This window comes from Podarcis tiliguerta (genome assembly GCF_965153285.1).
Source record: "Podarcis tiliguerta genome assembly, chromosome: 7".
NCBI lineage: Eukaryota > Metazoa > Chordata > Lepidosauria > Squamata > Lacertidae > Podarcis > Podarcis tiliguerta.
This window is the reverse complement of record NC_139540.1, coordinates 80,989,325-81,003,634: the sequence shown is the minus strand read 5'-3', so window position 1 is coordinate 81,003,634 and position 14,310 is coordinate 80,989,325. Positions and strand designations below refer to the sequence as shown.

The 14,310-nt window shown below is 44.7% G+C and overlaps 1 protein-coding gene across 2 annotated transcripts in view; it reads right to left on the bottom strand.

Moving 5' to 3' along the window:
• Positions 1–12,996: 12,996 nt before the first annotated feature.
• Positions 12,997–14,310, bottom strand: part of ADAMTS16 (ADAM metallopeptidase with thrombospondin type 1 motif 16) — an 84,665-nt gene continuing 83,351 nt past the window's right edge. For both annotated transcript variants that reach the window (XM_083448556.1, XM_083448557.1), the window contains one exon: positions 12,997–13,522. In XM_083448556.1, coding sequence (XP_083304682.1) covers positions 13,407–13,522 — 116 coding nt within the window. In that variant the 3' untranslated portion in view covers positions 12,997–13,406. The remainder of the gene's footprint in view (positions 13,523–14,310) is intronic.

Below are 14,310 nucleotides of genomic sequence, written 5' to 3'. Positions count from 1 at the left end.
TTTCCTTTCAGAATAAACAAGCCTCCGTTGCAATGATCTTCCCAGTAGTAAAATGCATGGGAAACATTTATTCCACTCAAAATAACTCTTTGGGAGTAGAGAACTTGGATTTAAATCCAAGGACTTCAATTAAACTAACTTTTGAACCAGGCTGCCTCTGATAACACAATAGCAACATTATCTTCTCCAGCCCTGGCTTTTGCAGGTGTGCTGCACTCATTGTATAGACACCCACCCACACACCCACACACACCATTAATCAAGGGGCTAGGTCTTTGAAATGGGCCATTCCACCCCCTCAAAATATGACACTGTGATTTTCTAGGGTGTTTAGCTTTGATAACCTAAGACATCTGAGCATAAGAAAGATGGGAAGGGGGAAGAAGCAGTTATGTTTACCAAATACACTTGGTTTCTATAGTGAAGACATCTCTGGCATGATGAAAGGCTAAGAGATCCATGGCGGGGGGGGGGGGGGAGAGAAGGGGAGACTCTCCACAAGGTCAATAGGTGGGGACTGTTTCAAGCTAATTGGACCAGGGCAAGTGGGGGGGGGGGAGCTTCAGATATACAAAACAAATCACTCTTCCTAGCTTACTTCGGATATAGTGGTTTCCCCCCACCCTAAAACAGTGTGAACTGCCATTCTTGATAGATATATTAAAAAGGTGAGGTATGATGTATTTGTTATGCACACCATTGCAGTGATGACTTGCAGTGCTTCCACACCATCCTTTCCCCCGCTATAGGCACTTTTTTTAAAATAATATTTTTATTAAGATTTTCACATAAGAGAACAAAAGAAAGATACAAAAATAAAAACAAATAAAAACAATTCAGTTTTCATAATATTTCTTGCGTTTGCTTATTTCCCGGACCTCCCCACACCTCCCCTCTCTGTATTCCAGTTCAATTATTTAATCAGCAAATCCCTTCCCTCTACCTTATCCTTATCTTGATCTTAATATATTATACCTTTAGTTTTTCGTCTATTAACCTTCCATTTTTCCATATTCCTTCACCACAGTTTTACTAATAACCCTTTAACCTCAATCCAACATCATTCTAACATTCATTAATTTTATAGTATTTCTGTAAATAGTCTTTAAATTTCTTCCAATCTTCCTCCACCAACTCTTCTCCCTGGTTTCGGATTCTGCCGGTCATTTCCACCAATTCCATATAGTCCATCACCTTCATCTGCCATTCTTCCAGGGTGGGTAGATCTTGTGTCCGCTATAGGCACTTTTCCACCGGCAAGCCACAAACCACTGCATTCCTGTGTTTTCCCTGTTATTGTGTCTCTTCCCCCTCATCCTTACCCCACAGGGCTGATTTATTGTGTGTGTGTGGTTTTTTTAATCAGATAGAGTATCTTTGGGTATGAGCTGACAGTAGTGTAATTATCTCCCCCATGATGGTCCATGCCATTGTTGGTGAATGTGCAGAATCCCACCTCTCCATCACAAGCAATACCTGTCCATCTTCTGCTGCTGAAATTTTATTTACATGGTTTTGTATGTTTTGTTTTTATGTCTTGGAAGCTGCCCAAAGTGGCTTGGCAACCCAGCCATATGAGCGGGGCATATTATTATTATTATTATTAATTCTAAAACAGTGGTGTTTGGCAGCCGAGTGCGGAGAAATCAAGCAACGTTGCAGCCATGCGTGAACCGACCAGCCCTTGCTGCTGGTGCAAACTAACGGCATGAAAAACATCCATTGGTTTGAAAGTTCTGTGGTGGATCATTCACACTTTTGAGTCATATACCGAGTATACATGTGCAGGCCAGCCCTTTGATTATTCCTCCTCTCCTTTCCTGTCAATTAACGAAGAACTGGTATCAATAACTTCTGAAGTATCTTAACATATATGCAGAAATGAGTGGCGTGAGTCCTGTGGGTTCAGCCTAATTCTGCTGACTAGGCCTTCTCCTGTGATGAGTGCTTAAACCCCCCAGCAGTGTTTAGACTGGATCCCTGCCAGTCTCCCAGGGAACATCCTATGTAATCTAGGCCACAAGCACAGAGCAGGTGCACTGCAGAAGGTTGCCTGCAGGTCACTCCAGATAAGCCAAGCAACTGAGCCAAGATGCACCCTACAGAAAGCAAGAATGTTGCCTTTTCTCAAATTCTAACGAGAACAATGAGGTTGATAACTGTGTTAGCAAAATCAGCAAAAGAGTCTTGTGGATCCTTAAAGACTACTACATTTTCTATTAGCTGATCAGTGTTATTTTCTTCCTGCTGTGCTTCAGCAAGAAGAAGAAGAAGAAGAAGAAGAATTAGGGTAGTAGTTTGGATTTGATATCCCGCATTATCACTACCCGAATGAGTCGCAAAGCAGTTAACAATGTCCTTTCCCTTCTTCCCCCACAACAAACACCCAGTGAGGGCTCTCAGCCCCACCCAGAGTGGGGCTGAGAGACTTCAAAGAAGTGTGACTGGCCCAAGGTCACCCAGCAGCTGCATGTGGAGGAGCAGGGAAGCGAACCCGGCTCACCAGATTACGAGTCCACTGCTCTTAACCACTACACCACACTATGGTTATTGTTGTTGTATTTATACATACATGCATACATACATACGCTGCCCATCTGGCTGGGTTTCCCCAGCCACCCTGGGCGACCTACAGTACACATAAAAACATAGTAAAATGTCAAACATTAAAAACTCTCTTAAACAGGGCTGCCTTCAGATGTCTTCTAAAAGTCAGATAGTTGGTTTCTTTCCTTGATATCTGATGGGAGGGCATTCCAGAGGGTGGGCGCCTTTGTTCTTCTCTTTAACATCTGAAGGAAGGTGTTAGGGCGGGCGCCACTACCAAGAAGGCCCTTTGCCTGGTTCCCTGTAACTTGGCTTCTCGCAGCGAGGGAACTGCCAGAAGGCCCTCAGAGCTGGACCTCAGTGTCCGGGCAGAACGATGGGGGTGGAGACGCTCCTTCAGGTATACAGGACCGAGGCCGTTTAGGGCTTTAAAGGTCAGGACAATTCTAGGCACAATTTGCTCAAAGGGTTTTTTATTGCAAATGTTCCTTCCTTGTGCTTCTCAAAGTATTTTTACTCATCTCCTGGCATTTCTTCTCCACTTCTCCTTTCACGCTGTACTTGTACCTTCCCCGCCCCTGTCAGTTTCTTTTATTCTTCCTCCCTGCTCCTTTTACATCCACTTCTTATAAATGGGGGTGGGGGTGGGCATTGTCTATCATTTTCCTGCAGTTTTTGTATAATCCAATTGTATGTTTCCTCTCCCACCACACCACACCCCAGCTGAGCACACAGTGCATATGATGTTCCACCAGCATGGCAGCAATGTATCTGTTGTTGTTTAGTCGTTTAGTCGTGTCCGACTCTTCGTGACCCCATGGACCAGAGCATGCCAGGCACTACTGTCTTCCACTGCCTCCCACAGTTTGGTCAAATTCATGTTCGTAGCTTCGATAACACTGTCCCACCATCTCATCCTCTGCCGTCCCCTTCCCCTTGTGCCCTCCATCTTTCCCAACATCAGGGTCTTTTCCAGGGAGTCTTCTCTTCTCGCGAGGTTGCCAAAGTATTGGAGCCTCAGCTTCAGGATCTGTCCTTCCAGTGAGCACTCAGGGCTGATTTCCTTCAGAATGGAGAGGTTTGATCTTCTTGCAGTCCATGGGACTCTCAAGAGTCTCCTCCAGCACCATAATTCAAAAGCATCACTTCTTCGGCGATCAGCCTTCTTTATGGTCTAGTTCTGACCTAATATAGGTCCAGGACTGCTCTGCAATACCATGCCACTGATAAAATAAGAGATGAGTGACACTCATTGTTGGAATTATAGCTGGTTACTTGTAGCTAGAGGATCTGAAATGTTCTCTCTTTTTTCCCCCTAGCCCCACACCTGTTTCTTTGCTTTGTGAATAGTGATTGCTTTAGATCATTCCAGGTGGTAAAAGCTGACACATGAAGGAGAACAGGCCTGGTGCTATTCTCTGTAGGAACAGCATTTTCTTCCAGCTCCTGACAGTCAGGCGGCTTGAATTCCAGATTTCGAACAATAATAAGCTGTCTTCTATCTCACAAACAGGTTTGTGTTTCCATTAAATTGCTTCTAATCCCTCACTCTTCGTCCTCCTAGATATATATTTTATATTGCCATTGGGCCCTTGTCAGGTTACAAAGACACGTCATATGAAACGGTAGACCTCGTTTCAAAGAACTTTGAGGTTGGAGAAAATCGTGGAATTAATCAAATCCGACTCCATAAAAGGCCAAAACAAATAGCAGGCTGGCACAAAAATCACCCCACATGCCATCCGCTTGATTTTACCTAATGTCTGAATTCCGCCTGTAGTCAGGTGCTATCCTGTTTTGTTCAGGAAAATATCTGCAGGTGCAATGAGGAAGCTTCACAGGGGTGCCATACAGCTATCTGGGGCTTACCCCGATAACTGTATGCTTGGCTAAAATTCATTGTCAAAAGGAAGGTTATGCTTTCAGTTCGCAGAACTGTGTTATCAGGGTACTGGTTTAGTGCAACTTTAGATACACAATTGCACAATTGCTAACTTTTTATTTGTCTTGGATAGGAAGCTGTTTTGCTCCAAAGGAAAAAAAAAAATACAGCAAGGAATTCTGCAAAAACAACAAAAGCAGCCACCTCTTAGCTTCAGCAGAATTTTGCAAATTCTGCTGTCACCTCTTCACTTTAGAGCTTTGGCCACAAAAAGAATAAACTTTACAACACAGAGCTCAACTGTTATTCTTTGCCCAGCAGTAAATGAGACGTCCTGTAATTTATTTGTTTCAATCAAGGCATTTTATTATACATCCAGACTCATAAATTCAGCTGCAGACATTCCACTTCTCAGCAGGAGTAAAATACGGTGGGTTATTAATAGCCAATCTATTACCTTTTCAAGATATCTTAATCATCACCTCTGTGATGTTGCTTCCACTTATTAATCATTTAGGGTTGCGGTGTGCTCAGTAAGAGGGTGGAAGCAGTGGGAAGAAAGAGAGTAGGCATATAAAGAAGAATCTTGCGACTCTTTAAATATTAAGTGGCAGCTATCCATGAAAGTTTCTACCACAGTAAAGTGGCGAGTCTTCAAGATGCCACGCCTTGCTACACTAGGTATGTATAGGTGACTGTTTGTCATCGTGATACTCAAAGCTGGCGCTCTGGAAGGAGCCAGTGTGGTGTAGTGGTTAAGAGTGGTGGACTCGTAATCTGGTGAACTGGGTTCGCTTCCCTGCTCCTCCACATGCAGCTGCTGGGTGACCTTGGGCTAGTCACACTTCTTTGAAGTCTCTCAGCCCCACTCACCTCACAGAGTGTTTGTTGCAGAGGAGGAAGGGAAAGGAGAATGTTAGCCACTTTGAGACTCCTTCGGGTAGTGATAAAGCGGAATATCAAATCCAAACTCTTCTTCTTCTTCTCTGGCACTGCTCTCAGATCGCACTCAGCCTGGACACTGAGGTCCAGCTCCAAGGGTCTTCTGGAGGTTCCCTCACTGCGAGAAGCCAAGTTACAGGGAACTAGCCAGAGGGCCTTCTTGGTAGTGGTGCCCGCCCTAACACCTTCCTTCAGATGTTAAAGAGAAGAACAATTACCAGACTTTTAGAAGACATCTGAAAGTAGCCCTGTTTAGGGAAGCTTTTAATGTTTAACAGACCACTGAATTTTAATATTTTGTTGGAAGCCGCCCAGAGTGGCTGGGGAAACCCAGCCAGATGGGCGTATAAATAAATTATTATTGTTGTTGTTGTTGTTGTTGTTGTTGTTGTTGTTGTTGTTATTATTGAATGAGGAAACCAAGGACCCAGCTATACAGCTGCAAATATAACGTTTTAAGTGTGTTTTAGTGCATTATATTATTAAAGTGCATTATATTAAGTGCAATACCCCAACTAATCAGAATCCTACTGTTTGTTCATTTCTAGGGTTTGGGGTGTGTGTGTCCCCCAAATCTATAACAATACTGACCTTCCTAAAGACCTGTTGTAATGATTCATGAGTATGTGAAGTGCTTTGAACCTGTATAGAGGTTTACAACCTATATAAGATATATCATAAGCTTCAGATTTATTCTACCTCAGTGGGTTAGTAAATTGCAAGATTCTCTGTGTGTGCATGTGTGTTGGAGGAATCTGAGGAAAGCAATGAATGTGGTAGAAATCAGACTTTCTGTTCCGAAGCAGAATTTACCTTGACTGCAAAAGAGCGAATGTTTCCAGGCTGACTCACACTTAATATTTGCTTCTGCATTAAAGATAGTACTAAATGGACTGTGAACAAAATGACAGGGCATAATTTCTGTCTGGCTGTGGCCTGGAATTAAATTCTAGCTTGGAGCAGTTGGGGGCGGAGAGAGAGAGAGAGACTGTGATGGCATTCATGGCTATCATATAGTTACAACTGGAGTCAGAGTCACTGCTGGATGTTTCTCAGACAGAGAGAAGTATGTGCCCCCAGGCTCACCAAGCATCCCGTGTGTGTGTGTGTGTGTGTGTGTGTGTGTAATGCTATATATCTTGAATGGTGTGTAAGATGACCAAGAGGGTCCATCTGAATGTCTTCCAGGATGAAAGAAGATCTTCTGTGAGCTCAACTCTGACAGAAGTCATGTGGTCTGTCTCACGTAACCGTCTGGGAGAGGAAAAAAAGAAAGTGAGATGGCTAGGGTTTCTACTGCAAAATAGGCCAAACCAATACTAATAATGGGACGTGGGTGGCGCTGTGGTGTAAACCGCAGAGCCTAGGGCTTGCCGATCAGAAGGTCAGTGGTTCGAATCCCCACGACGGGGTGAGCTCCCGTTGCTCGGTCCCAGCTCCTGCCAACCTAGCAGTTCAAAAGCATGTCTGTGCAAGTAGATAAATAGGTACCGCTCCGGCGGGAAGGTAAACGGCATTTCCGTGTGCTGCTCTGGTTCACCAGAAGCAGCTTAGTCATGCTGACCACATGACCCTGAAGCTGTCTGCGGACAAACGCCGGCTCCCTCAGCCAGTAAAGCGAGATGAGTGCACAACCCCAGAGTCGTCCACGACTGGACTTAACGGTCAGGGGTCCCTTTACCTTTACCTTACACTATATATGTATATATAATTTATAACCTTGCTCTAATGAAGCAGCATAACCATAACTCACAGTCCTCACTCCTGAATCTTATAGACCAGACAGACAAGGAGTGGGTATTGCTAAATATGTGAGAAAAACAATGGTAAGATCAGAGAGGCTGACACTTCTATGGAAGCCGTTTCCGAAGGAAGAAGCAGATATTAGGCCATGTTTTCTTCTCGGGGCAATTTTCATAGCTGACCACAGGGATCAGCCTGACCACCAGCTTAATGGGAGGCAGCTCAGGAGTCAGGGTCATCACTCTCTGCGATTCCCTGTTCCCACTCGCAGACAGCATTGACATCTGTTGTGGACTGGGAACCTTGCCCGATGAGATGTCCACAACTCATGTGGCGCATTGGGCTTGATGCTACCACCTGAGAATTAGGAACAGCACCACTTGGAGTCTGCAGTGTAATGTCAAGGAGCAGCTCTCCAGACAATTCCCCCTGAGGAGCACATGTTGAGCTGCTCGGGAAGCTTTGAAAATCTGCCTTTATGGGGCCAAAGATTTTGGATATAATATACAACTGAGTGATTGGGTGAAACTATGGAAAGAAGGTCTAAAGTGAGTACTTTTGGCCCAAAAATGGAAACAAGAAGATAGAAGAATGGAGGATGAAGCTAATGGACTACGCAGAATTAGACAAACTAAAAGGAAGGATCCGAAACCGGCGGGACCAGAAATTTACTGAAGACTGGAGTAAATTTACAAACCACAGTGTCTAGGACTTGCCGATCAGAAGGTCGGCGGTTTGAATCCCCGTGACAGGGTGAGCTCCCGTTGTTCGGTCCCAGCTCCTGCCAACCTAGCAGTTCGAAAGCACGTCAAAGTGCAAGTAGATAAATAGGTACCGCTCTGGCGGGAAGGTAAATGGTGTTTCCGTGCACTGCTCTGGTTCGCCAGAAGCGGCTTAGTCATGCTGGCCACATGACCCGGAAGCTGTACGCCGGCTCCCTCGGCCAATAAAGTGAGATGAGCGTCGCACCCCCAGAGTCGGTCACGACTGGACCTAATGGTCAGGGGTCCCTTTACCTTTACCTTACAGTGAAGAAAACATTCAAACATTTGGAAGGTGAGCCACCCTCATGATAGGTCTGTATGATAGATCTGGCCTGCCTTCAAATGTTTCTTCATGGTCTCTTTAAATCAACACCAGACCCCATGTGCATCCTGACTACAGCAAAATATTTTTATTCTTTGATTGCAAAGAAACCTGATTCATGGAAATGGGTAATGTTTTGTCTCTGTGTTTGGAAACAAGTGGAAATATTTGTTCAGCGCAGACAATGGGACGAGTAAGTTGATGCTTTCTTCTTTTCCCTCCGAACCCAGCCATCACCAGCATGGCTATTACGCAATGGCAACACTTCCAAAAGTTAATAATTTGGGACGGGACCTGAAGTGACCACAAAACGATGAGAACAGCAGAATTCTTCAGCCGCGGAAAGGTTGATGCTGCCAAGCCCTGACACTTGGAGTGGATGAGTCAGAGGTTTACATAGGAACAAAGTCAGAATCTTGCTTCCAATAAATTACCTGTGACTGTGTCTGGATTAGCTGGGACTAAGTCCGAGTCTTTACCGTTAAGTCAATTTGAATGTCACAGCACCTGCTGCTGCAGTAGTACCCAAAGACTTTCCCAAAGATGTCCAGCAGGCAGCATTCTTCTGAATTTATCCAAAATACCGTATTTTTTGCCCTATAGGACGCACTTTTCCCCCTCCAAAAATGAAGGGGAAATGTGTGTGCGTCCTATGGGGCGAATGCAGGCTTCAGGAGAGCCGCAACGCCAGCCCCACAAGATCGGGGGACAGCGGGGAGGCGGAACGCTGCCATCCCACTGTCTCCCGATGTGGTTTGGAGGCTGACGGTGGGGAGAAGAGCACTTCTCCCCGCCGTCAGCCCCGCAAGCTCCGGGGACAGCGGGGAGGCGCAGCACGTCTTCCCGTTGTCCCCTGACCTGGTCTGCAGGCCGGCGGTGGGGAGAAGAGCACTTCTCTCCGCCACCAGCCCCGCAAGCTCCGGGGACAGCTGGGAGGCGCAGCGCGTCTTCCCGTTGTCCCCGGACCTGATCTGCAGGCGGGCGGTGGGGAGAAGAGTGCTTCTCCCCACTGCCGGCCCCACAAGTGCCTGGGGGGGAAATAATTTTTTTTTCTTTATTTTCCCCCCAAAAAACTTGGTGCGTCCTATGGGCCAGTGCGTCCTATGGGGCAAAAAATATGGTACACCCTGGGACATGCAAGCTCTGTTAAGCTTGGCTTGGCTTGCAGATCAACAGACAGAAGCATGGTGGCGTTGAAAGAATTATTTGTTAAATATAAAGCACTGGAAGCTGCAAAAGCAGAAATGACTTCTACTTAAAGATGTATGTTCCCTATCAGTTCTTTGGCTGGATTTTACCGTCACTATTGCCAACCCTCCCCCCTCCCCACAATAACTGTGGAAACATTTCATTGCCATGGTTGAACCAGCATAAAAAACCAGGTATTATATATAGTTTTTATAATGTCCGTGTGGCAAAAGAGATAAATGAGACTTCGATGATATGGTCTTTAACTCCTCCTACACCATAAAGTGGGATGAGTTTGATCAGAGCAGCTGCTTTAGAGAGAGATCCGTGGTAAGCTAAATTCTGCATTGAGGTTTGCTGGATTCTGCTACCTATGTGCGTTATGCCGGGACAATATAACACCAGTCCTAAAGGAGTTTCACTGGCTCTCAGTATGTTTCCAAGCACAATCCAAAGTGTTGGTGATGACCTTTAAAGCCCCAAAAGGCATCAGCCCAGTATACCCGAAGGAGCGTCTCCACCCCCATCGTTCTGCCCGGACACTGAGATCCAGCTCCGAGGGCCTTCTGGCGGTTCCCTCACTGTGAGAGGCCAAGTTACAGGGAACCAGGCAGAAGGCCTTCTCGGTAGTGGTGCCCTCCCTGTGGAACGCCTTCCTTCAGATGTCAAGGAGATAAAGAATTACACAACATTTAGAAGATATCTGAATGCAGCCCTGTATTGGGAAGTTCTTAATGCTTGATGTTTTAAGATATGCTGTAAGCTGCCCAGAGTGGCTGGGGAAACCCAGCCAGTTGGGCAGGGTATAAATAAAGTATTATTATTATTATTAGTAGTAGTAGTAGTAGTTCTTCTTCTTCTTCTTCTTCTTCTTCTTCTTCTTCTTCTTCTTCTTCTTCTTCTTCTTCTTCTTGTTTTGCATGATTTATTTTGGGGTTTTCTCTGTAAGATTTATTCTGTTTCTGTTGGTTTTGGGGCAGGGCAAGTGTTGAAGTTCTGCTCTCTGGAAATTCTATTCAGTAACTCTTCCATCGCCCAACACTGCCCATTTACTTTCTAGAATAATATTCGCAACCATTAGTCCTTAGAGACCTACTCTTCTTTGTATTGAATCCAGTTTGAGATCCTTGAAAAGTTAAATCCTGCAGCCAGTAACACAGGCTGTAGTTATTTCCCATTCAGTAGGAGGAGAAAAGCATAGGAAAGGATCACTAAGCCTTCCTATTCAAAAGGAAGAACTTCTGTACAGTGGTGCCTCGCAAGACGAAATTAATTCGTTCTGCGAGTTTTTTCGTCTTGTGAATTTTTTCGTCTTGCGAAGCACCACTGTGTATTGATGGTTTCCCATAGGAATGCATTGGCGGTTTTTTAAAAAAGGCGCAAGACGTTTTCGTCTTGCGAAGCAAGCCCATAGGGAAATCCGTCTTGCAAAGCAACTCAGAAAACGAAAAACTCTTTCGTCTTGCGAGTTTTTCGTCTTCCGAGGCATTCGTCTTGCGAGGTACCACTGTAATACGGATAATATGAGAGACATCCAACCAGTCTGAAGCAAAGTCATTCAGACACTCTCTAAATAATGTTGAGGTTTGATGTAACATGTGGTCAGACTTGGAAGATTTATCTTGTTTTTGTTGTTGTTTTAATAAAGGAGATTTTCATATCCATTCTTGAAACGTTTGGCAAACTTAGTCATATATAATGCTCACCACAATCTGTGCATTGGTCTAACGGGAGCTGCCAAGAGATCGCTATAAAATGTCATTGCCAGCCCATCATCTCAGTAAATGCTTCTTAAAGCATATGCATGTTTTTTTTGCTGAGTCTGAAAACAGGTTTGAAAAACTCATGCCCAAATTTTCTTTTTTAAAAAAAACCTATTGGCCGTGGGACTGCTAGCTGCTAACTGATTTAATAAACGCAGCAAGAAATGGATACAATAAAAGTTTACAATGGACTGGACATCGGAAGCAGGATCTGAAATTACTTTTGAGACGAGACATTAAAGAAACAAATTTTTTTTTATTAAACTTCAGATAACATAAATATTCAGATTTCCATTTGGAGTGACAGCACCAGAAAATCTTGAGGAAGCAACAATGCTGTAATTGCAGTTTACATTTTACTCAGGGCTGTGCACACTCTGCATTTCCAACAGTGAAAAATTCAGCACCAAAAAAGTCAAATTCTGTGTTCTCCATCAATTTTGCAAACAATACAAACATGTGCATTTTTGCATATTTTGCAAAATTTATTCTTCTTTTGCAACTGAAGCCCTATCACAACAGCAGAAATGTTGTTGAGCAATTGCTCTGAAATCTAAGGCTATGGCAAGCATTGCCCCCACACATTTAAGGCTGCAATCTTATATAAACTTACCTGGGCATAAGCCTCTTTGAGCTCATTAGAATTTGCTTTCAAGTCAACATACAAATGATTGCACTGCAATGTATCTTGGCAGCCACGAGAGCTAGAAACTTGTTTAATGAAATCAAAGATACTCTGGAATTGGCATTCCATGCTCAGTAACATATATACAGTGGTGCCTCGCAAGACAAAATTAATTCGTTCTGCGAGTTTTTTCGTTCTGCGAGTTTTTTTTTCTTGCGAAGCACCAATGTGTATTGACGGTTTCCCATAGGAATGCATTGGCGGTTTTAAAAAAAAGGCGCAAGACGTTTTCGTCTTGCGAAGCAAGCCCATAGGGAAATCCGTCTTGCGAAGCAACTCAGAAAACGAAAAACTCTTTCGTCTTGCGAGTTTTTCGTCTTCCGAGGCATTCGTCTTGCCAGGTACCACTGTATATGCATTTCTGATCTGTGGAATTGCAGAATATACACAGCTCTGATGTCAGCATTGCGTGCAGCTTCTAAACTTGCAAAACATGTTCCAGTTGCCCTGAATAGTATTACATTGCAAAAAAGAAAAAAACATTTTCCTAGGCTTAATATGTTACTATGGTGCTGGAATCTAACAATGGTAGTAGTACCTTATGTTTAAATGCAAACATAGTTTTGGTATAGTCAGCCATTTAAGTAACACTGATGGCAGAACACTCTTTTTACACTTAGCAGTACAGCATAAAACAAGGACATTTAAATAAGATCGCTCATTTGAAAACAACAAATATAAAGGATCTTATTATCTGGCAAATGTTGAGGGGAAGGGCACCCCTGAGGCTTGTCCTTGCCTGCCCTCCCCCTCAGATTCTCTCATCCATTAAAAGCTACAGATCTAACTAAAGCAGTTTCAGGTTTATTTGTTGGCCAAAGAGCCTCAAGTAGGTTTCAACTGCTGTAATCAGTTACAGTCTTCATTTAAATAGGGCCTTTATAGATTCTGCCACTAGGGCATGAGGCACAAAGGGGCAGGTGAGCAGCGACACTCACCTGGGAGTTCTCCTACACAAGGTCCCGTGGAGTTGGCCGGGAGCTGTGCTAGAACACTGGTAAAACGCAATAAATATCTTGGACGCAATCCAGTGCAAAGCTGTCCCCGCACAATAAGCCCCGTGGAAACACTTCTGAGCTCTTTGCACAGCCGCCACAGATTTTGGTGGGGTTCGTGCAAGAGAACTCCCTGGTAGATGGTGCACTGGTAGATGGTAGGACGGACTTCTCTGTTGCCGGCTTCAGGTGTCCATGCTCCAGGCAACTCTTCGGTGTCGTCTCAAAAGAAGATGCCAGCGACTGAAGGACCAATTCAAATGCAGAAAACGTCCCTGTTCATTAAAACCCCTTCCCTCCATTCGTCTTAAGAACAGGATGCTTACTCCAAAACCGTAGTGGGGTGGGGGGTCACTTCAGAATACAGTACTGAAAAATATTTGAGACACCTCACTCATCCAGGTAGCTATTGACTACATTTTGTGTCCAGGCTCATTGAATAATGAAAGTAGGCTTCAGAGCAAATTGAAGTCACTCTTGAGAATCATGTCTTCAGCAATCACAGTTCCGGGTTTGAAGGCGCAGCAAGGTTTGCACTCAAAAGCTACGCTTTTTGCCTGAGGAGCAAGTCTCCCTTACAAATTTGAGTTTACACAAGACCTGCAGCATTGCTTCCCGTAGAAACTATGGTTACAAACACCGTGCTGGGGAACCAAGTGGCACCAGTTAAAGTAATCCTTACAGAAGGTATCTGAAACGAGAAGAGTCAAAAGAGAGAGAGAAGACTTTAGACAATATGGGACTACTGGTGGTTGAAAGAAACAGGGTGAACCCAGACATACACAGTGGTACCTTGGGTTACATACACTTCAGGTTACATATGCTTCAGGTTACAGACTCCGCTAACCCAGAAATATTACCTCAGGTTAAGAACTTTGCTTCAGGATGAGAACAGAAATCGTGCAGCGGCGGCGCGGCAGCAGCAGGAGGCCCCATTAGCTAAAGTGGTGCTTCAGGTTAAGAACAGTTTCAGGTTAAGAACAGACCTCCAGAACGAATTAAGTTCTTAACCTGAGGTACCAATGTACAGTATATTATTGGCGGTGAGCCTGCTGTAAAGGACCCCTGACCATTAGGTCCAGTCATGGCCGACTCTGGGGTTGCGGCGCTCATCTCGCTTTATTGGCCGAGGGAGCCGGCGTACAGCTTCCGGCTCATGTGGCCAGCATGACTAAGCTGCTTCTGGAAAACCAGAGCAGCGCACGGAAATGCCGTTTAACCTTCCCACTGGAGCGGTACCTATTTATCTACTTGCACTGCATGCTTTCGAATCACTAGGTTGGCAGGAGAACACAAGATTAGTGTGATTCTACAGCAGGGTGGTGCTGTGGGTTAAACCACAGAGCCTAGGACTTGCCGATCAGAAGGTCGGCGGTTCGAACCCTGGGACGGGGTGAGTTCCCGTTGCTCGGTCCCTGCTCCTGCCAACGTAGCAGTTTGAAAGCACGTCAAAGTGCAAGTAGATAAATAGGTACCGCT